This window comes from Ascaphus truei, chromosome 2 (assembly GCF_040206685.1).
Source record: "Ascaphus truei isolate aAscTru1 chromosome 2, aAscTru1.hap1, whole genome shotgun sequence".
Classification (NCBI taxonomy): domain Eukaryota; kingdom Metazoa; phylum Chordata; class Amphibia; order Anura; family Ascaphidae; genus Ascaphus; species Ascaphus truei.
This window is the reverse complement of record NC_134484.1, coordinates 70,768,083-70,792,487: the sequence shown is the minus strand read 5'-3', so window position 1 is coordinate 70,792,487 and position 24,405 is coordinate 70,768,083. Positions and strand designations below refer to the sequence as shown.

Below are 24,405 nucleotides of genomic sequence, written 5' to 3'. Positions count from 1 at the left end.
TCGGCTTCGCCTCGGGCCTTCAGCTCTTCCAGCCAGGGCATTATTGGCCAGTAATGCCCTGTTCTGAGGGGATTATTACTTAATTATCAATCGCACCATACATTATGGTTAAAAAGTGCCTACAGTACATCTTCTCTCAAGTTTTCAGCATGATCTTATGTATCACAAGTCACTTATTAATTGGAATTGGCTACTCATACAGGACTTATTAAACCAGTGTGTATTAGTGCTGCTACAGTATACTACTGTGTCAGACTTTAAAGTGGTAGTATTGCGACAACAATGGTACAGTACATTCCAGTGGGAAAATTGTTTCGGTGTATCCTCGGCTACAAGGCTAAATGGAGCTACAATAAAAAGGACCATGACACCAGTACAGAACATCATTATTCAGAACTGTATCTTATGCTTTTGTTTGGGGTTGCAGGGAGGAAGAGGGGGAAGAGGGACAAAGCATGCATGGCTTCAGGTACACCACTTTACATTAGGTCTAGAGGTTTTGGGGGTATGGACTTGGCTTGCATGGATTGGAGTACTGCCCCAAGGAGGGGGTTTCTCTGTGTGTTCTCTTTGACCAGCGCCAGACATGAAAAATAGATTAAAAAAAGCATTAAACAATGAAATTATTTTAAACAATCAACTGTCTTTTTTTTAGATTAAAAACATTGGCAGTGCATCTATATTTTAATATAAATTTATAACTAGCAGTCGTCAAACAGGTCGAAGGACTTCCAGGGAAGAGCCCTTGAATGCCTCAAAAGGGCATTGATGCTGTCTCTGACGGTTTTCACAAGTTGACTGTTAAAATTAAAATAGCGCTTCACTTCTTCCATAATTGTTCTCCTTAAATGTGCAGGAAAACCCATCTTGTGTTTATTGCCTTCATAATTTACATCTTTGGTCTCAAAACTGACGTGGTGTTTGAAGATGAACTGGGCATATTTCTGGGGTAGACCACTACATCTGATCTTGTATTTCTCACGGACATTCGGGTGCAGGTCTCTCAGCATGATGTCTGGGACCAGTACAATCCTGATCCTGGGTGCTGGGGCGGGTGTGCTTCTGGCAGCGGGCGGAGGTAAATGGTAGATGTCGGGGCCTTACCGGGGTTGTCATCGCCTCCAACTGATGTGTATATCCTGGAGATGGAGGGAATGAGCGTTGAGGGTCCCGTGGTGCACTTGGTGTTGGAAGCGTGAAGGTCAAATCTATGGATTGAGAGGGAGCACGGGGGGGGAGGCTATGTGGTTCCTCCATGGGAGAATAAGGCACCCAGGTCACCCTCCTGCTCCTGCGTCGGACATACAGGGATACAGGGTCAGGGACTACAAGCCAAGAATAAAACTCTGCAGTGTTCCTCTCAATCTTATGCAGACGAACACCCATGCACCTATCCATATTCTCCTTGCACTCCAAAAGACGATCCATCTTGGCCTCCATTCCGCCCCTGTATTGCTCTATGGAGTGGTCAGTCATTTGACACCACTAAAAACATCCAGCATACTGGTGTCATCCAGACGAACATCGGCATGGCTGGGTGCTGGAGGAGGTGACCAGGGGACTTCGGGACGTACATCGGCATTGCTGGTTGATGACAGTGTAAAGTCCGGAATGTCAAATTCGGCTTCGGGTGGTGCAGAGGCACTTCTGGGGCCATTTTCTTCTTCATGTACAAAGGACCTGGCTTCTTTGCCTTGGGAGCCTTTAAGCACCCTTGGCTTTGAAACAGCTTCCGACTTTCTCTTTCTCATGGTCGGCACAGTAGAAGAAAGCAGGTTCCTGCGTCCGTAGAATCGGGGTAGATCCATGGATGCAGATAGAAAAATGCACAATACAGTATCTGTACAAGAGCTCGTTCAGATAGAGATCAGCGTGTGGGAGGCTATGCAATTTGTGTCACCTTTTATGCTCTGTGTCCCTATTTGAATTGTTTGGCGTGCATGGACATGAGCTGCAGGTGTTAAAAGTGGGCGTACTGTATATGTATGGAATTATAGTTGACAGTTGACTGCTGAAGCCGGTAGTCAGACGGGGCCAGGTAACAATCATTGTTGACAGGTGGGGTCAGGAAGGAAGGATAGTAATTAGGAGAGTTCACTAGGTTTTCAGTCACAACAGTGACAATCGACCCATTATTGCAATCGTATTGGCAAGCCAGGGTTGGTACATTGCGGGGTCGGGCAAAACTAATCTTAAATGGATTAAACCCGACCTTTCTCCTTTTGACGTTGCATCCAGCAAACATACTGGCAAAACCTGGGTGCACAAATCAATAACCCCTGCTATCTCCCTCAGGAGGGGCAGTGCTTAAGAAACAATCCTCATTAAAGTTTGCCTTATCGAATGCTTCCACCCATGATGGTTGTGAAAATTTGAAAAAATCGTAGTTCTCAGTGATATGATGATAGATCTCTGCTAAAGTCTCCTTCTTATCTGTTCAAGCATTAATTGCAGAAAATATTAGATATGCGTAACTTACTTCGGTTTTGAATAAAGACTTGGCATGATGTTGAGTGTACAGGTTCTGTCTATTCAGCAAATGTGCGGGCATAGCAATTGAGAATAATGTGCCCAACATTGTGCTTAGATAATTAAATGATAAAAACGCCTACATTTGATAACGTCTTCAGCGTCTTAAGGGACCAAGGTCATTTTACAATGGATCACTGTGGTGGACTCTCTTTTTAACTCCTGCAAATTGACACATTGTACAGTAACTGTGCTACAGTATACACTGGATAGTACAAAGGGGATTCATTGTGCCACCTGGTGGATACGCGAAGAACTGTACCCTAACAAACCAGAATCCAGGTAATTCAAAGAAATCAACAACGCTAAACACAGGTGTGATTGGCCACGTTAACGCTAGCGCTCGCCGAGAATTGCGAGTGAATGACGCATGGAATACAGCAGACTTTATGAAAACGGCCCCGAGAAATGTTCGAATAACGGCCGCTGCATCTGTGTGTAAGTGTGTATACACATCTACTACATCTGAGTGATGTCGTCTCTTTTATCACCTGCATTAGTGGTAAAGTATGTTTTATGTTATTTTATGACCTTAGTACCAGACCCTATTGTGATTTTACAGGAGTGCTAATATATATATATATATATATACACACACACACACACACACACACACACACACACACACACACACACTTCTGGACCCAGGGTACTGTCTAGGGTATGAATGGACACAGATAGCTTCAACTCAGCCCCCTTTCCAAAGCACACCAAGTCCTGTTATATTTTCTTCACTTTATTAGGAAAGGAGCAGTACATACAGGCACTTGTGGATGTGATGGTGTTGTGAGAGAGTGCTTCTCTATGAGTGTTTTGTAATTAAGGGCAAGTGAACAAGATTGGGCCTTGCCAGTGTAGGGTAAGAAGAAAACGTACTCACTCAGCCAGTGTAGGAAGGAAAACGAAGTGTGAGGGAATCTGGGTAATAGCAATAGTCTGTGGACAGACCAACTATCAGCAAGACAGGGGGGAGGGCAGAATAGCCCATTCTGAGACAAGATCTCAGAGATTGCTGTAGCAACTCACTGGCTACATTCTCAGAGGCAGAAAGGGCAACATAATGATACATCACACAGGCACGGTGTGTGTGGAACAAATGCATGCAGCTGAACTTAAGTAGCTGACAAGAGCTCCTTGCGTCCGACAGGCTCCGCCCTTACGATGATGTCAGTCAGTGCCCAGATGCTTAGCAATCTATTGGAGGTTTCTTCCTCTGCTCCATCCCTTTATGTGCCACAACGCTCCTTCACCCTACGGCTTCATGAGTGGTTAATGGCAGATGATCTGACCCTATCTCTTAAGTTGTCACTACCTCCACCTGATTGTTCATTGACCGAAATGTCTAATATTCAACCCATCATGATGTTAATCACTGCTCCAGCGCCTCGGATCTTTCGCCAAGTCGTCCCCTCTCTCACCAACTCCTCTGACCGGATATCTCTTCACTCCCAGTGCCATTGCAAACAGCCACAGGCGAGTACATTTTGGCCGCTGTTGAGTGCTTAACTGCGGCGGGGTCCGGCGATCTCCGTCTTCTCCCCTGCAAATTGTACTCTTTCCCCTGCAGCTCCTGAAAAAATGGCCGCGGGACCCTATGTGACGTGAAGCGGCACCATGTTGCGCAATGCCGCGACATCACGGCATCCTGTTGCCATGGCAAGGCAGCGTAATTTTTTTGGGGAGAGAGTTACTTTGGGAGTGGGTTTTTTCCTAGTTTGTCGATAGATTATTATCTATGTATATATATTCACATATATAAAAATAAATAACTGATTTAGCCACATGAGTCATTGGTGCTTTGTAAATGCTGACTCAGTAGAGCGTGAAGGCCAAAAGCTTAATTGAAGCACATCGCATACGAAGGAAAATATTAATGGACAACTACAAGTGATGGACTCAGTTCAAGTGTAATGGTGAATGTGAGAGATAGCTTCAGAAAGTGGACATTTTTTCTATGTTGGCTTGTTATTACATTTCACATTCAGCTTTCAGAAAGTGGACTATGTGAAAGTACTCAGGATGTACAGAAAATGGTACAGTAGCTTGGAAGCAAAAGGTAGTGGAGAATAGTTAAATAGAAAAGCAAGATCAAAATATATTTTTGATGCTTGTAGTTATTAGGAATTTCTTGTGCTACCTTCATTATAAAATGCACTACATTATCAAACTGATTGAGCTACTGTAACAGCATTATAGACCGGCATCAAGTCTGTGAGAGAAGGAATGTTTTATTTTCCAATGTCGTAGCCAAATTCATGAACACGGGTTATAAAATAATGAATTTCCGAAATACATTTGCTTACTCTATCCGTTACTGCCATCTGTGTTCAGAAAGGGCAGTTTGTGAGCCAAAGCATTGGCATTTGTTTGATAACCAAGAGTTAAAGGAAAAAAAACATACAAGCTAAACTTTTCAAGGAACAGTTTATTATTTTGTTATCTGTTTGCACTGCAAAAAATGTATATGGCTGACAGACCATGTAAATACATGTGCAAACCACATAAATATTCTGTTCAATTAAAGCAAACAGTGTTTTTTTGAGGAAACGAATAACTCATACTATTAAGAATTTACTTCAATAACATATACGGCTTGTTAATAGTATTTGCATATAAGATTACAAACATTGCTTTCCTGTTTTCGTCATTACTAAAACTTTTAGGTCCTAGGTGTGGCCATTATTAGCTTCCGTGAACCTTACATTATGGAGCAGCAATAAAAGTTATAGTTGAATAACAAGCTGTAAAATAGAAGTTTTAGACCTGACGTATATACCTACGTACAAATATGAAGCTTTATTACAATGCAGAATACTTCGCAGATCAAACTTTTCAATACAGTACTTAATTTGGAAAGAATTATTGTGCAAATTGATAAATACCTTAGTAGAGTTTTCATTGTGTACTAAATGTGATCGCTTCAAGCTGTTTTTGTCCACTTGCCTACTTAATGTTACATGAAATGTTAACTCACAATATACTTTTACATATTTTTTTCCCCAATTTAAGTTTTGTACCGTATAAGATTTTCAAATGTAGGTCCACAAAAACAGATCTGAAACGTCATAGCAAATGGACGAGGCCATACAAACAGTGTGCAGGTAAAAGTCGAAAAAATACTTATTCCAATTATACAGTGGAATGTCAAAAACAACTTTAAAAAAAATTGACAAATATGCGCCACGGAGAACAGAAAATATTATTTTACATTTATATTCTGAAGGAATAATTACTGTAGGGTTTTACATTTTGGGAAGTAGTTGGGATGAATAAAAAGGAGAAAAAAACAAAAACACAATTCAATTCGGATAAATAAATATTCTGATGTTCAGCAAGAATCATAAAAGTCACTTCTTTGAATCCGGTATAAAATAACCTAAACGGTGAGATCAAATATTATTATGTTTAGTGCTGCCAACTTGAGTTCAAATCAGGAGATTCTTGTCCAGTTCTGGGCCTCCAATTAGAAAACAAGGACTGAGGAGAAAAAGAAGCTTATGATCACAAGATTGTCAATACGGCATGTTACACATCAACAGCCTTTGCAAGAAATGGCAGGATATCATTTTGAATGCTTGCCACAGACCCATCGGAGCTGCTGGTCTGTCCCAAGGTCTGTTAGTTCTTGGATGGACCTCCAGCTGCACTGGCAAGCATAGGCCCGTGTCCCCTTCTTCCTTAGTATCTTTGTTTGCAATTTGCTGAGCTCAGGCATACTATTCCTGCAAGAAGTCAAATGCAAAACGATAACGCAACTTACCACATCCCATTTTTAAAAGAAGGAAATGAAATTGCAAGAACCAAAAGGTGAAAGCAAGATTTGTAGGCTGCATACTCACAAAACAAAAGTTTGTGTGTGAGATTATATATATATATACCCCTCATGTAAAAGAACAATATTGAAGAATATTCAGACTTTCATGTTTATTTAAAAAAAAGACATCAATCACCTAGATTTAACTTATGAACCCCTTAAGTGCCAAATGATTGTACGATGTGCCAAACGAATGTATGATTGTGCATTGTACGTCATGAGGGCTTGCCATGCCAGTGGCACTATGCTTGTTTTCTAGGCAAACAGGGTGATCAGCACGACGTTGCCACGTTCTGTCGATGTCACCAAAATGACGTTAAGATTATGTGATCGCTTAGGAAGTGCTAGAGGGGGGCGTTGCCAAGGAGATGGCAGGACCCTCTGACAATAAAGAGGGTAAACATGCCTCTGCTATTAGCTCCTTTTGGCCTCCAGTAAAGGTTTATAATAAAGAACAATGAGATGAATCGGCATATAATTGCCATTTTTAATGCCACATTAAATCCCAATTTCGTGCCTATTCAATGAGATCCAAATCGGCAAAAAAACTGCCACTTTGGACCTTTTTGAATAAGGCCCTTACACTTAACCGTGAGAAATATATAGTAACTGGATGTAAACAGCGTCATAAAAAAAAGCAATTATGTACTAAATCTGCACTAGATTCTTAGTTTGCATATTTCTTGTACTGCAATCTGAGGTTCATTTTTGGTGTGTTAAGTAAGCTTCAATAGCTTGTATTGTCCATTTTCTTTTTTAGTGCAGTTGTGCATGCAATTGTTTGTATTAACCCACTTCAATGACAGAAGCAGAGGGTTCTTCTGCAATGCATTGAAATACATCTTAAACATACTTTACCTGAGAAAGTAGTAATCACAAGATGCATCCCATTGATAATCATTAAATATCACTATGGTAAAGTCACAGGCAGTGCAGCGCAGTTGGTTACAAGCTCTATAATATATAAACAAAAAAAAACCAACACAGAATTCAAGTATTATATGCATTGACACAATTAGCTGTATCATATCATGCATGGGGAGTGGAGCTTTCTGCAGGCTGTGGGAGGAACTGCAGGCAGTTTGAAGGCAGTGCTCGTCATTCACTGCCAGGGCCTTGATTCTTTTGCCTCAAAATGCCTGGCACTTAACCACACCACGTCTGTGACAGGCATGCTGCCTGCAGTTCCACGCCTTTAAGCTGTGTGGTAGCAAGGAAGAGGAGGCTGCATCCTAGAGTAGCGCGGTTATCCGTAAAATTAAAAAGATATCCTCCGATCTGTTTTGTTGGCCAAAAATGGATGAGAATTGTAAAAACTGTAGCCCTGTGTTAGACTAATGCTTTTGCAATGGTGCCATCTATTGATGGATTTAGAATTCTGCACTTTAAAAGTAGGCAGAGGAGAGTTGATTTGCTGCACTGCTTCAGTCACTCCATATAAAGGCACAAGGTAACTCAATTTGAGCAGTGCTGGAAAGAGACACACAATTTACTTCTAAAAGCAAGACAACCAAATTTCTCACAGCCAAATTGCTCAAAATTATGCTTTGTTTAAACTTTTTGCCATGTGACTAGGGTCACGCGACCTGCACATTAGCTATCAGATCTTGGCAATACATTTTTGGCAAACGGTAAAAATGTTTGTGAAAAAAAATGCTAATTTTGCCTGGTTTGCAAGTTTGAACGTATTATAAATTCTTGCTTGAATACAACTGGCACAAGAACAAAAAACACATTTTCCTATATGCTGTATTTCATTTACTTCTTATGCCAAATGTACTTTATTTATACAATGTCTTCAATTAATAAACACCATCAACCCTACTTTGTTAATTGGTGGGTCTGCTTGGAGTCTATTTATCATGACTTCTTAATTCTCCTCTCTAATATGTGTGTGTGTGGTGTGTGGTGTGTGGTGTGTGGTGTGTGTAAAAAGAGACAACGAAATTGTGTTTTGATTTTTAATTCTGTGTCAAAACATTGCCTTTTATCAAAGAAGATTCACTTATAATGCGTGTGCATAATTGTAAGTATATGGTGTGTGTGTGTGTTTTTTATATTACACTTTTTGCCATTCACTTCTGGTGCATTGTGTCTTATGTTGTTGCTTTGAAGATCCGATAGGATTGTTTGGTGGGAGAACGAAGCAAGGAAGTGGATAATTTGAAAACTATCATCATCTTTGAACTCATTGTACCCTATGATAGTCTGCGCAATTGGAACACACACACACACACACACACACACACTTTAAGTTATGGTGGGTGAAAAAGGCGACAGAAAACCTCCACCGTTAGCATATAGCCAATAAAGAATATCACTTGTGAGCACATTCACATGTCTTAGACAGGTCTGCAACCCTACCTTTCAACCATTATCACCTCACATACAGTGCTCCCACTGCAGCAATGGATTCTGGGAAATGACATGCAAATGAGCACACAATGTGTCACCTTTTGCCTGGAACAGCCATTATCTATCTATCTATCTATATATCTATCTATATATATATATATATATATATATATATATATATATATATATGATATTCTAATACTTAAAAGCAGAATGCTATATAATCCGTCTGTATTTAATTCAGATAATGGATAAAGCATATTCAGATATATTAACAGGTGAATGTGTCCTTCAGCTAAATATCTTTTGAAGTTGGAAATCTATCTATCTATCTATCTATCTATCTATCTATCTATCTATCTATCGATAGGATAGATAGGATAGATAGGATAGATAGATATTTCCAACTTCAAAAAGATATTTAGCTGAAGGACACATTAGCCTGTTAATATATCTGAATATGCTTAATCCCTTATCTGAATTAAATACAGACGGATTATATAGCATTCTGCTTTTATGAGTTGTGCCATTGCAGTGCTAGGCATTTCTGTACTTTATTACCAAAATAGAACAGATACATTGAGTAAACCAAATTGATATTTACCTTTTTGAAATATTTGTTCCTATGCCAAAGGGAATGCAGCTTCCACCAACATACACTGGACAACATCTATGGCAAAGTAATAGCATGATAAGATAAGTCCCCACTTTTGCCAAGCTCCTTGCTATTTTTGTGCTCCTACTCTGCTCTCCTACATTTTCTTTCCAACCTCTTTTCTTAAGCTGTTTTTGTTTCACTGATGTTGCTTTTCTTTCTACTTCTTCCCAGCTAGTCTCTGGTCCAATGACCTCTCCCCTCGTTTTGCCATATTTGTGTTCTTCTCTGCTTCTCTTTCATACTTTATTTCTCTTGGTCACTGCCCTCTTCTACTGTCTCTTTGTCACGGTTTCCAATATTTATGTATGTGTTCCTTTCACTGTCCACTCATCTTATCCATACACCTCTTACAAGCTGTCCAGTTATTTCCCTGTCACAGGTCTTTGTTTCAATCTCTGCTCTGAGGCAGTGAGGGGGTAATTGAGTCTGATACTGAGCTTCTAGCACAGAACACTCAGGATCACTGCAAGAGCTAATCAGTTTCTCTGTCTGATAAAAGGCTTGAATCTCCTGCTCCTGTCTTTGCCAGATTAAGTCAGCTGAGAAAATGTTGTGTGTGTTGCTGAGGTAGTCTAACTGGCTGTATGACCTTAGAGGTATCCTAGAAAGTCCAGGGAATTAACCCTACACGTTTCACTGGAAAAGCTTCAGGGATGATGTCATCCTCTTCTATTCCTCCCTATATATAGTCTAATCAATTAAACTGATTGTTAGAAAATAAGAACACCGGAAGTCAAGCCTGGAAAGAGGATGCATGGGGAATCTCTGACAGGACTGGAAGCTACTAATGTGGAGAAGGCTCAGACAGAACAGTAGGCAGGAATCTGAAAGATAGCGCCAGCCGCAGTAAAGACTGCTCTGAAGAGCTGCTGGTTTTAAGCCTCTACTTGTGTGAGTGAGTGTATGCATATACAACAGCATTGAATACACCCCTATTACAGGCCCATTTCTTTATATTACTATGCTCTCTATCACCAATAATCCTATTTTCCTCTCGGGCAATATGCTCTCCACAGGTTGCTTTTTCCTTTGTTAGAATACCTATATTCTGTATATTTAAAGTTTTTCATAATCTCTACCAGCCTTTTTCCAATAATTTTTTCTTAGTTTCTACTGTCAGTTTTCTCCGTATTACCTGCAATGACCACACGTCCAAACTGCTAGCACATCTCCTGTTCTCCCGTATGATCAACTATCTTAACTCCCTCCTAAACCCTTTATAATCTGGATTTCATTCAGCACACTCAGAGACTGTGCTCACTAAGGTAGCCAATGATCTACATGAAGCAAAATAACATTCATTTTCCCCTACTAATCCTGCTCGATCTCCCTGCTGCCTTTAATACTGTCGATCACCCTCTTCTCCTTCATATTGTCAACTCCCTTGGTATCCCCAACAAAGCACCTGGTTCTCATCATACCCCTCCCATTGCACATTTTTGATCTCCGTTCCCAACATGTCTTCGTCTTCTGTTAATAGTCTATTCGTGTGCTTCAGGGCTGTTCTGGGACGTCTCCTTTTCTCACTTCACACATGATCACTTGGTTACCTCATCAACTCTTTTGGCCTGAGGTATCATCTCTATACAGATGATATGCAGATATATCTTTCAATCCCTACCCTCAGACCTGCAATCTAGTTCCAAGTCACTGATTGCCTCCTGGCTACATCCTTGTGGATGGCACTCCGCCGATTTAAACCTAATATGGCTAAATTGGAGCTCCTCATATTTTTTCCTAAACCTGTCCCAATATCTCCATTTTCCATCAACATAAATTGTTCTACCATCTATCCTGTCACCACAGCACGTTGTTTAGGAGTGACATTTGACTCATCCCTTTCCTTCTCCATTCACATCCACAGCATGGCTAAAACTTGTCGCTTCTTCTTCCATAATATTGACAAGATACGCCCTTTCCTGTGTCAAGCTACGGCTAAAACTCTAATGCATGTCTTTAGCTTCTCCCATCTGGATTATTGTAACATACTGCTAACAGGCCACCCAGCCTCAACTTTCTCCTTTGCAATCTATCCAAAATTCTGCTACTAGAATAATTTCCATTTTCTCCCAAAAGTCTCTGCTCATCTCCTCAAAGCTGCAGTTCAGTCAATATCCTGCATGTGTGTGTTTTTTTTTTAATAAATCAGTTCTGTAGTAAGAAAAAATACTTTTAGCATTTTCTGTTTTTCAAAAAACAACTTTGAAAGACCAATTTTCTTGTATTCTATTTTAACAAGCATTATCGAAGGCACTGCCCCTTCATGTCCTGTCACAAGCCCTGTCACACCCCTTTGTGAGCCCTGCCCTCCCTCTTGCACATGTCAGTGCAGGAGTGCTCATGAATATTCATGAGCTTCCACTGACTGACAGAAGCAGATGAAAAACATATCCCATATCTAGAGATGTCGCCAAATTTCGCAGATCAATACATGGAGAACGAATTGACTGGCAGCTATACAGTTCTTTAGGTAATTAGAGATTGCCCAAATGAAACTATTGAATTAAAAAAAAAAAAAAAAAAAAAAGACAACTGCAGCTTTAAATCCCTTTCCTGGTTTCACATAAAGTTTCTAATCACCCTCAAAGTTCTCCTCCTTTTCTTCAAGGCTCTCCACTCATCTGCTGCCCTACATAACAGTTTGAATCTCTCGCTATGCCCCGGCTTGTCTCCTGCGCTCTACCTATAACTGTCAACTTTCCACCCCTTTCACCCCCACTACTCTCTTTTGCCTTAAACCTTTTTCCCTCACTGCCCCTTACCTATGGAACTCTCTCAAACTCGTTACACACCAAGCACATTCTCTCTCCCCCCCTTTCAGACAAACTTTAAACCAAGTGCCTCAATAGCTTAGACTCATGGCTACTTTCCCAGACTCACAGTTACTCCTACCAACCATTGTGGCCAAGCACTGCCATCTACTGCACGTATTCTCTCACCTGCTGTCTCTGTAACTCTCACAAAAAAAACAAAAAAGTCAAGTTGATCAACTATACTGCTGCAAGAATGTGACCTGTACTATTGGTACAAATACTCAAGAAATACTGTAGTGATTGTATAGTGGGTGCAAAGCTGTGAATATGGTATCAATGTGAAAGGAATGAAGAGCTGAAGATACTCTTTAAAGAAATTCACTTGTCCACACCACTTATATAAAATGTAGCATTTTATTTAAAAAAAAAAAGTTAAACAGATCACCAAATTAAATAAAGAGCAAAAAAACCCCACTAAAACATGTGGGTGTAGGGGATAGTGTGCAGTGAGAATGATCCCCCAATAGGGGTAAGGTTAAATGTGACTATTGCTGTAAACACCATGGAAGGTATAGTCACTGTCGCTGTTAGGAACTAACATTCATGTGGGTAAGAGCAGGCTAGAGTGGGACTAACAATGTACACTATATAACTTGCTTGCTGAGATTAACTAGAGAATGTACATTAATCATGGTTAGAGCAAGTCACAGAAGGTTAACACTGTGTGCACAGCATAGCCAGCTCCATATGATCACTGATGCTGCAATAAATGTAGCTGCAGAAGGGAGCTATCAGGGTTTATAAAACCTAGTAACTGCTGGCTGCTGTCTGGTTCTAGTCTGCTTTGAATCACTTGCTCTCTGAAATACCCAGCTACAGTAGCTCTCCCGGTCATTCATTAATCACTGTAATATCCCCAGCTTACACAAAGAGAATAGTGAATCTCACAGGATCAGTGCATCAGAGTTTAAGTAGATTTCTTGCATACACATGCGATAAATCTCTAATTGGATGGTAGACACATAACCAGTGAGTTTGAAGGTATCCCCATCTTAATCTCACTGTAAGAACCCAGGAGCTTTCAAATAATGACTTGCTCAAGTGAGTCATTTAGGGCAGACAACTGCTGACTGCAGGCAGCAGTTCCTAGGTTCCATAAACACCTTGGCAGTCTCCTTATGTACTGCAGTCTGTTATTACACTGAGCTGGCTATGCTTAGCGTACAATGTCTCCCTCCAGCCTGCTCTTACCCACATGATTGTCCCGTTCCTAACAGCCACAGTGACTATACCCTCCATGGTGTTTACAGCACTAGCAATATTAACCTTATCCCTATTGAGGGATCATTCTCACTGCACAGTAACACACACACACACACACACACACACACACACACACACACACACACACACACACACACACACACTTTACTATGTTTTTTTAGCTCTTTAATTTGTTTTGGTGATCTAGGTTTTACTTTATATAATTAAATGTCAAGTTTAATTGAAGTGGTGTGCACAAGTGAATTTCTTTGAGGCGAATCTTCAGCTCTTCATCCCTTTCACTCTAAGTCTCCTGTCATCCCAATTAGATTGCAAGCTCTTTGGGGCAGGGATTTCATTTCCTATTGTCTGATCTTATTTGTTGCACTTATTGTACTATAATTTCATGTACTGTATTGTCTCTAGGAAAGCACTAAGTACAGCTGTGGGCGCTAGATAAAGAAATATATACTTACATACTAGCTGTCACTATCCGACTTTGGCAGTGAGATTTATTTTGTAAATACAATGTAGCGGAAAAATTACATGTACATGATAGAGTCTTAAAAACAAAGATATTTTAACTTACTTTTTACTATGCACTTGACTGGAAGTTTTGCAAGAATGTTGGTTTGCAGTTTTAGTCTTTTGCTTCTGAAAAAAAAAAACATTAAGTGATGTATCAAAAAGGGGAGACATTACATATGTCCATGTCACTGAAGGCTGTAATAACTAGAGAAGGGCGAACCTGTCAAAATCTTATCCGCGGATTTTCGACACTAGCATTACCAAAATCTAATCCGCACACTGGAATCTTAAAGCGGATTAGGCAATAAAAAAGCTAAACGCGCTGCTGCGGAGCATCACTGTCACAGCATACTTTTCATCTGCTCACACCTGGAGAACACTCTCCCTGCCTTCTTTGAGAAGCAGACTACTTCAATTTCCTGGTTCCATTGCCGGTTCAATGTTCCACGTGCGCAAAAAAGGGACACACCTGAGAGATATGCCAATAGCTAGATTACACTTGCATCTACTCAGTAGAGCTCAAAAAGTAGGATGTGACAATGGTGCTACCCATCAGATGGTTTAGCACAAACTGCTAGAGCTGCTGTCCAGATTAACAAAGGTTGTGGGTTCTAATCCTGTTGGGCCTGAAAACAGGAGCCGATTCCTCACAGGGTGCCTTAAACTTGTCAACTCAAGATAGTTCTTCTGGAAATCCTTTTAGGAGATGTGGGTTGTGAGTCATTTAAATATACTTTGCATATCTCATTAGCACATCTCCAGGTGTTCTTTTTGAGCACAGATGTCTCTCCCTATGTTATTTGGAAGGAGGTTTAAGGGGATATAGAGAGATAGACTCGAGACACTAGTCAAATTGATCCCGAAAGCCATATTTCAGGGTATGTGATTTGTAAGAGACCAGAATCTGTTGAGCATTATTTCAATAGTGATAGGAAAAAAAACAAAAACCCACGAATCGGCCTTTTTGAGGGATCCGCGGATTTTTGCTCATCAATACGAGGCGCATTTGAATTTTGGTGAACATTTTGCCCAGCTCTAGTGATAACTACAGGCACGGGTGAAAATCTGTCATTGGAAGCATATTGATACTTCATTCAATTTGAAAATGAATTTTAAAAACGTACTTAATGCAGCTTTAGTTTCCTAAATACCATATTATATACCAACATTCATTAAAAGAAATCTATACATTTCAGAGTACATTATTTTTCAGGAAGCGATTCTTTATTATGAACCATTCAAGAGACCGTTCCTCAAAGATATAGTTTGTATACAAGCCGGCAAGGACGCACGTTTTCTTCACGTGGTAATATTGCAAAGCATAGGTATTATGTAATAGGTGTCTCCACATGCATAAATACCATAGACTGATACAGAGATTCATTTACAAGCCAATAAGACATTTCAGTGAAGATTATGTAAAGGAAATGTGACTGCATCATTTGCCCATAGCTACTTTCTAACTCCCCTGTTTGAGCAAGACCAATTCGTTGTACATGTCATCTTTCAGTCTATAAATATTTAGATACTTTCCCATCCGATTGCTTGCCTTAGTAGAAAGGGTTATCCTGAAAATCATGCTGAAACTCCTTTATGTAAGAAAGTTTTCAATAGCCTTAAACTGCTTTTTCAAGGGTCTTTGCTCACAATATGTTTATATAGGCTACAACATATCTGACAGTCTTGCTTTATAATCCCTTAGTATAATAATATTAATACATTTGCCCAACGATACAATCAGCTGACAATGGGATTTGACTTAGATTTTCAAAATGAGTCCCTTTTTTTATTTTTTATTATTTCTCTGGAGCTAGAGGATATTATGGAGTATGGCCACTGCGGACATACACTGACACCACCCCTGTTCTGATGGCATTAAGAAAGATTGCTGCATCAAAGCCTAGGTTAATCCTTTCATTTATTCAAGTTTCCAAATACCCGTTAACTATCCCAGTCACCCACAGAAAAATTCATTCCTTTACACAATCTCTCATTGTTAACATGTTTCAATGCATCTCAAATCACTCCAATGTTTTTTGTGCAAACACAAACAAATCTTTTTTTCAGGAGACCAAAACCTGCTTCGCTGAACTCTTTGTCCACATGTAATATAGCGATTCTAGTAATGAAATGCAAATAAGCACCCGAAGCGTGTCACTTTGACGCTTCTAACCACGGTATGACCTATAACAACGGGATGCATGAAGCTTGCATGATCAGCACTAATGAGTTGCTGATCTTTTATTACCTATTTGATTTATTTGAATGCTCTACTGATTGATTTTTAAGATTGAGCAATAAAGCAGAAGGATGTTATAGCTGCTCTGCTCTACTAAAAGGTTACTATCTGGATGGTAGCTTGAAGACCTTTTTGGGAATTATAATTAGCTACATTTTACAAGTACGTAGTAAGCCCAAGTTGTCAGTACTTGTACACTGTTTACAGTAGTTTAAGAGGAAAGAAACAAGACACGCACTCGTTTGTATTGTTCATTAGCTATAATATTATTTATACGTAATGGCACGCAGACTGACCATTTCTCTACAGTGTAAATTCTATATGAACTTACCATATTATCGTCATCAAAGCTGACATCATCCAATATATCTTCAATAAATGTATCAATATTGTCATCGATGGATGCCTCCATGGATGCATTTCTAGATCGGCTGAAAAAAACCCAGCAATCTTTAATAAAATGCAAGTTGAAATCAATAAGGTGATCTGTCATGTTTGCCACACATACAAATAAACTGAATTGTGTAAAGTTCCTATAACTTAAAGTTGCCTTTACCAATATGTAGTTATGTATAGTTTATTTGAGAAAGAACAGACACCTATAAAAAAGTATAGATACATAGACACACATAATATTAGTTACTGTCCCGACAATCTGTGTAATGTCCCAGTTTTGAGCAGAGGGAGGAACAGCTGCAGCTCAATGTCTCCTCCAGCCATGAGGTGGCACTGCACGGCAAACACAGTTCCTCCTGTCACTGGCTGAAATGTGTTGTGTTACTAAGATGAGGGAGTGTTAATAAGGTAAGGCTTTGTGTGTGGCTGGGCGTAGCAAGAGAGTGTGTGTGTGTGGCTGAGCGAAGCAAGAGAGAGTGTGTGTGTGTGTGTGTGTGTGTGTGGCTGGGCGAAGCAAGAGTGTGTGTGTGTGTGTGTGTGTGTGTGTGGCTGGGCGAAGCAAGAGTGTGTGTGTGTGTATATATGTGGCTGGGCGAAGCAAGAGTGTGTGTGTGTGTGTGTAGGTATGTGGCTGGGCGAAGCAAGAGTGTGTGTGTGTGTGTGTGTGTGTGTGCACGCGTGCGCATGTTGCTGGGGGAAGCAAGAGTGTGTGTGTGTGTGTGGCTCGGCAAGCAAGAGTATGGCTGAGCAAGTGTGTGTGGCTGGGTAAGCAAGAGTGAGTGTGTGTGTGTGTGTGTGTGTGTGGCTGGGCGAAGCAAGAGTGTGTGTGTGGCTTGGCAAGCCAGAGTGTGGCTGGGCAAGCGTGTGGGTGGCTGGGTAAGCAAGATTGAGTGTGTGTGTGTGTGTGTGTGGCTGGGCGAAGCAAGAGTGTGTGTGTGTATGTATACGGCAGGGCAAAGCGTGTGTGTGGCTGGGCAAGCAAGAGTGTGTGTGTGTGTGTGTGTGTGTGTGGCTGGGCAAGCGAGTGTGTGGCTCGGCAAGCAAGAGTGTGTGGCTGGGTAAGCAAGAGTGAGTGTGTGTGTGTAAGCAAGAGTGTGTGTGTGTGTGTGTCTGGCTGGGTAAGCAAGTGTGTGTGTGTGTGTGGCTAGGTAAGCAAGTGTGTGTGGCTAGGTAAGCAAGTGTGTGTGTGTGGCTGGGTAAGCAAGTGTGTGTGTGTGTGTGGCTGGGTAAGCAAGAGCGTGTGTGTGTGTGTGTGGGGCTGGGTAAGCAAGTGTGTGTGTGTGTGTGGCAGGGTAAGCAAGTGTGTGTGCGTGGGTGGGTAAGCAAGTGTGTATGTGTGTGGCTGGGTAAGCACGTGTGTGTGTGGCTGGGTAAGCAAGTGTGTGTGTGTGTGTGTGTGTGTGTGTGGCTCGGCAAGCAAGAGTGTGGCTGAGCAAGCCTGTGTGTGGCTGGGTAAGCAAGATTGAGTGTGTGTGTGTGGCTGGGCGAAGCAAGAGTGTGTGTGTGTATGTATACGGCTGGGCGAAGCGTGTGTGTGTGGCTGGGCAAGCAAGAGTGTGTGTGGCTGGGCAAGCGTGTGTGTGGCTCGGCAAGCAAGAGTGTGTGGCTGGGCAAGCGTGTGTGTGGCTGGGCAAGCAAGAGTGAGTGTGTGTGTGTGTGTGTGTGGCTAGCTGGGTAAGCAAGTGTGTGTGTGTGTGGCTGGGTAAGCAAGTGTGTGTGTGTGTGTGTGTGGCTGGGTAAGCAAGAGTGTGTGTGTGTGGCTGGGTAAGAAAGTGTGTGTGGCAGGGTAAGCAAATGTATGTGTGTGTGTGTGTGGCTGGGTAAGCAAGTGTGTGTGTGTGGGTAAGCAAGTGTGTGTGTGTGGGTGGGTAAGCAAGTGTGTATGTGTGTGGCTGGGTAAGCAAGTGTATGTGTGTGTGTGTGTGTGTGTTTGGCTGGGTAAGCAAGTGTGTGTGTTTGGCTGGGTAAGCAAGTGTGTATGTGTGTGGCTGGGTAAGCAAGTGTGTGTGTGTGGGTGGGTAAGCAAGTGTGTGTGGCTGGGTAAGCAAGTGTGTATGTGTGTGGCTGGGTAAGCAAGTGTGTATGTGTGTGTCTGGATAAGCAAGTGCGTGTGTATGTGTGTGTCTGGATAAGCAAGTGCGTGTGTATGTGTGTGTCTGGATAAGCAAGTGCGTGTGTGTGCGGCTGGGTAAGCAAGTGCGTGTGTATGTGTGTGTCTGGATAAGCAAGTGCGTGTATGTGTGTGTCTGGATAAGCAAGTGCGTGTATGTGTGTGTCTGGATAAGCAAGTGCGTGTGTATGTGTGTGTCTGGATAAGATTTATGCAATACTTGATTCCAAATTATTGCCATCACAGATCTCTTCCCATCTCTGCTCTGAGGCCCGTTTCTTTCTATCACTATGCATCCCTTTTCCAACTCGTCAATGTTCTCTGCTCTGGTTGCTTGGTCTGTTAGGATGCCTTTAATATCTGTATCATATTTCATAACGTTAACAAGAAAAAGTTTTAGTTCTTAATTTCCATTGTCCCTGTACGACTTGTCAAGATGATTTTAGTGGTGAGATTTCTTCTGATACAACGTAACAAGTAAACGATATCTACATGGTATGGTCCAGTCTTAAAAACAAAATATTTAAACGTACTTTTTATTATGCACTTGATTAGACGTTTGAACAGATTTTTGGTTTGCAGGTTTAGTCTCTCGCTTCTGAAAAACAATAAGTGATACATGAAAATGTTGACTTTACATATGTCCATGGTGCCGATAGCTGGAATAACTAGAGGCATGGGTAAAAATCTATTATTGCAATCCCTTTGATACTTCATAAACCGCATGCCATTTGCATCTGCAGCAAATTAAAAAATCTGTCCTGGCTGGGTGCACGCACTGGCGCACTCACAAATGCCGGCTTAACTGCAAAGGCAGCGATGTGCCATTTTTTTCTGGGGAGATGAAAATCACTAATGCCGGCGGAACGGTGACGGCTGGGGAGATCCTCCGAGCCCGAGGACATATATAAATGGCGGATGGTGGCGAGGTGACCGGTGGTAAGGTGACAAGAGGTGAATTGTCCGGGTGGCGGAAAGCGCAGGTGGCAATGGCCAAATGTCCCATTCTGCTAAAAACGTACTTAAAAGCATCAATACTACATTCCCCCTTTTTTGTTTCGTTATTTTTACATGTAAAGCATGTGACAATCTATAATTCTACATTCTTACCCAAGATGGAAATCGTTTGGTGTTCCTGTTATAAATCCTGATTGTGTGCTTAACTAAATGTCTCCCTTCTAACTTTGTGCTTCCGTATGTGAACTGCTGCAGCTGATATGTAACATTACAGTATACAGGCAGTCCTCGTTTTACAACGCTTCGCTTTACAACGAATGGCTTATCCAACGCTATGCAATGCATACCTATATTCATTTTTACAACGCCAAAATGGTTTATCCAACGCTCTTACGACGCTGTGCAACGTTGTGTGTATATATATATATATATATATATATATATATATATATATATATATATATATATATATATATATATATATATATATATATATATATATCTATATATATATATATATATATATATATATATATATATATATATATATATGTATATGTATATATATATATAGTGCAGAATAAATGAGTTCTTCAGTATTAGGTGATACCTTTTTTATTGGACTAACAATTTATGTCATAGGACAAGCTTTCGAGAGTTCTCCTCTCTTCTTCAGGTCAGCAATACTGATTTACACAGGAATCAATGCTAAAACAGTGTAGAGAGAAAAACAAACAAACAAACAAACAGATATTTACTGTAGATAAGGTCGGGTGTTAAGTGTTTGAAGCCAGGGGACAGTGTCAAAGAAAGGTGGGGAGGGGAAGGGATGCTGGGGGGGGGGGGAGGAGGAGAGAAAGTGTGGATAAGAATAGAGGCAAGCAGGATAATTACAGACAATTTTGGTAGGGTGTGAGAAAACCCATGTCCACATTAAGTCCTTTGGTTTTGGTGTCAAAGAGTCTTATCATTCTGAGCTCAAATGTTTTCCGTTCTTGGGTGCTTTTAAACATTCCATTGAGGATTTTGATTTTTAAATCATTTATGGAATGATCTGGTTGTGAGAAGTGATGTCCCACTGGTGAGCAGTATCTTCCTTCTTCGTGATGGAGTATAGAGTGTCTGTGCATATTCATTCTTCCTTGTAATGAATATTGGAAGAATGAATATGCAGAGACAGAGATAAGATAAGAGAGATTATATATATATATATATTATATATATAGTGACCAGGGGATCCTGATAGCCAAAAGAAGACAGCACACTGCAATGTTGATATCAAAAAAGTGTATTACGTGACACAGGGCCGCCAACGTTTCGGTCCTTCCAACGGGACCTTCCTCAGGGCAGTGCACCTCAGACTGACACAAGCACCCATATATACCCCTTAACACATACTAAAAAACACCTGACAACAATCAAGAAAATCCAAATTGCAATCCCAGATACAGCCCACATTGCTTAACAGCCAATCCAACATACTGACACTGGCTAGCACCAATGAAATAGCCTGATCTAGACACAAGTGCAATTAGTCACATGTTAAGTAGTGACATCACAGTACCTCCTATCTAAGTAACCATGACTACATAAAGCATACCGTTATATATTTAAATGCACATGAATGGTTAAATAGCACATGAATGGTACATAAATAGCACATGAAGGGAGGGAGGGTAATACTCACGCGATGCGTTCCCTAGTATTCTTCCGCGCATGCGCAGTGCGTCCCTAGCAACCCGATCGCTTCCTAGACCACTGTAAGTGAGGGTGCGCGCATATCTGTGCTAATGCGCATGCGCAACGCTGCGCTAATGGCGCAAGCAGTGAAATCCAAAAGATGGATGCGCATGTGCCCTGGTAATGTGTCAGCGTCTGAGACAGACCTAAAGAGGACATGAACATGATAAAGATAACTGTTACTTTTTTACCTTGAGCACAAATAATGGCAACACAGTACACCCAGTGGCCAAAGGTTGGATACATACAGTACAGGGATGAAACTAAGAGCAAACCAATAATAAAATCATTTAAAAGCAGGAGTCTGATGTCTGTATATTTAAGACTGTAATCTAGATGGAACCCACATATATCCTGCATACAGATATGCGCGCACCCTCACTTACAGTGGTCTAGGAAGCGATCGGGTTGCTAGGGACGCACTGCGCATGCGCGGAAGAATACTAGGGAACGCATCGCGTGAGTATTACCCTCCCTCCCTTCATGTGCTATTTATGTACCATTCATGTGCTATTTAACCATTCATGTGCATTTAAATATATAACGGTATGCTTTATGTAGTCATGGTTACTTAGATAGGAGGTACTGTGATGTCACTACTTAACATGTGACTAATTGCACTTGTGTCTAGATCAGGCTATTTCATTGGTGCTAGCCAGTGTCAGTATGTTGGATTGGCTGTTAAGCAATGTGGGCTGTATCTGGGATTGCAATTTGGATTTTCTTGATTGTTGTCAGGTGTTTTTTAGTATGTGTTAAGGGGTATATATGGGTGCTTGTGTCAGTCTGAGGTGCACTGCCCTGAGGAAGGTCCCGTTGGAAGGACCGAAACGTTGGCGGCCCTGTGTCACGTAATACACTTTTTTGATATCAACATTGCAGTGTGCTGTCTTCTTTTGGCTATCAGGATCCCCTGGTCACCATATGTCTACATACTACCTATAGGACAAGCATCTGCCTCCTGCATCAAAACGTGAGTGCTAATCTCCATACCTGACACACACATACATACATACACACATACACACACATATACATACACACACACATACACATTCGCATAAACAACGTTGCAAACCGTCGTAAGAGCGTATATATATATTATACTATATAATATATTATACTATATAATATATTATTTGTTATATTATATATATATATATATATATCAGTATATACACTATATAATTTGTGTGTGCTGCATATCTTATTGCCTGCATAAAATATTTGGTGTATTTTAGTGTTAAAAATGCCTTCAGGAACGGAACCCTTCATTTAAACAGTGTTCCTATGGGAAAACGTGTTTCGCTTTACAACGCCATTTTGAGTAACGCATTGTGTCGGATAACCGAGGACTGCCTGTATTACTAAGTGTAACACATTATTGGTACAGCTTTCAGTGCAAGACAGTCTGCTGTTTGGAACAAAGCAACAGATCTGGTTGTGATACTTTGTTGCCAAAGGGCAGAGCTCCAAAAGATGTGTGTCAGAGACGGTTTAGAAAGAGGAAGTGGATATGACTTTCTAAATGATTGCTGTAGGAACCAAAACAAATATTAAATTGCATTAGGAGTTTAAAAAAAATGCAGACAGTATTATCTAACACTACAGAACTGATTTTAAAAAAAAAAAATCATAGCATTTTTCACGTTTTGCTGCTTTAATGCAGCTTTTGTTTCCTAAAAATATATTACATACCAACATCAATTTAAAGAAATGTATACATTGCAGAGTACATTATTTTGCAACAAGTGATTCTTTACTATGAACCATTCCTCATAAATCTAGTTTGTACACAAGCTTTGAGGCCTCACAAGGGAATATTGCAAAGCACAGGCGTTATTATATAGTCGTCTCCACATGCATAAATACCAAAGACTGATAATGAGATCTGTTTACAGGAGGATAAGTGACCTTTCAGTGAATATGTAAAAGAAATGTGGCTGCCCCATTTGTTAACAAAACAGTTACATTATGGTTTGCAAAAAATGTAATGAATGCAAGAAAATAATAAATTACAAATACTGGCTTATTAATAGTTACTAAACAGAAATCATGTTCTATGTGGTGTATACACCAGGGAAGGGCAACTCCAGTCCTCAAGGGTCACCAACAGGTCAGGTTTTCAGGATACGCCTGCTTCAGCACAGGTTGCTAAATCAGTGGCTCAGTTGAAGACTATAGCTGATGGAACCCAGGTTATCTCATTATATACACTGTGTAAACTCCATATTAACTTACCATATTATCTTCACCAAAGCAGACATCACTAAAGATATCTTCAATCAAGTCATCAACATCCTCATCAATGGTGGATTCCTTGACTAATGCCTTTCTACATCTGCAGAAAAAACACAATCTTAAACAAACGTAGAAAATGGAAGTTTCGATCAATAAGGTGGTCATGTTTGCCCCCCTATAAAAAAAAACAAAACAAAAAACTGCAATGTGTAAAGATACAGAGTATTTCTTTGTACTTTCAGGTCCTCAAAGTTTCTAGAACTTAAAGCAGCCGTCCAAGCTGCTGGGTTTTTTTCTTTTTCATTTTTCCCTTTAATATGTGCATCAATACAATCCACACAATGATAAGTAATTAGCTAAGTTGCAGATCGATCCGTTCTCCTGTGATCGATCTGTGACTATTCGGCTCAGGGGTTCACTAAATGGCTGCCAGTGCAGCAGAAGAGGACCAAAAGATGCAAAGGTCAGTGGGGAAGATCATGGTGGTACACGGGACTAGACTGTTCATATATAGTTTGTCCTTAGTATCCACCATAGGACTTCATATACATAACCCCCTCAATCTGAGCTTACCGTTATTCTAAACACAAGACCATAGATACTCACTGAGGCTTGTATGTCTATCTCCAAGCAAAAGGAATATCCTGAGCAGTTATATATCAATTGCCACTATTGATTCATGGATCTTGAGCACCGATACCTAGAACTTTGTTCTTTTTTCTATATCCTTATTTTTATAAGGATTGCTGACTTATCTGCAGATTTTTATTTAATTACCTGTGTGTACGTGGCATTTTTTGTCTGATCATTTTTAATGTTGTC

The 24,405-nt window shown here is 40.6% G+C and overlaps 1 protein-coding gene across 4 annotated transcripts in view; it reads right to left on the bottom strand.

The window, feature by feature from the left end:
* Nucleotides 1-4,936: 4,936 nt before the first annotated feature.
* CFAP418 (cilia and flagella associated protein 418) overlaps nt 4,937-24,405 on the bottom strand; it is a 21,583-nt gene continuing 2,114 nt past the window's right edge. For 2 of the 4 annotated variants that reach the window (XM_075582686.1, XM_075582689.1), the window contains exons 2-9: nt 23,584-23,683; nt 19,179-19,243; nt 16,471-16,570; nt 13,962-14,026; nt 9,303-9,368; nt 7,202-7,297; nt 6,116-6,251; nt 4,937-6,006 (exon numbers count right to left, since the gene is read on the bottom strand). In XM_075582686.1, the coding sequence (XP_075438801.1) occupies nt 5,935-6,006; nt 6,116-6,251; nt 7,202-7,297; nt 9,303-9,368; nt 13,962-14,026; nt 16,471-16,570; nt 19,179-19,243; nt 23,584-23,683 (700 nt within the window). In that variant the 3' untranslated portion in view covers nt 4,937-5,934. Of the gene's footprint in view, nt 6,252-7,201; nt 7,298-9,302; nt 9,369-13,961; nt 14,027-16,470; nt 16,571-19,178; nt 19,244-23,583; nt 23,684-24,405 lie in introns of all 4 variants that reach the window. The other 2 variants (XM_075582687.1, XM_075582688.1) reach the window with 2 other exon arrangements.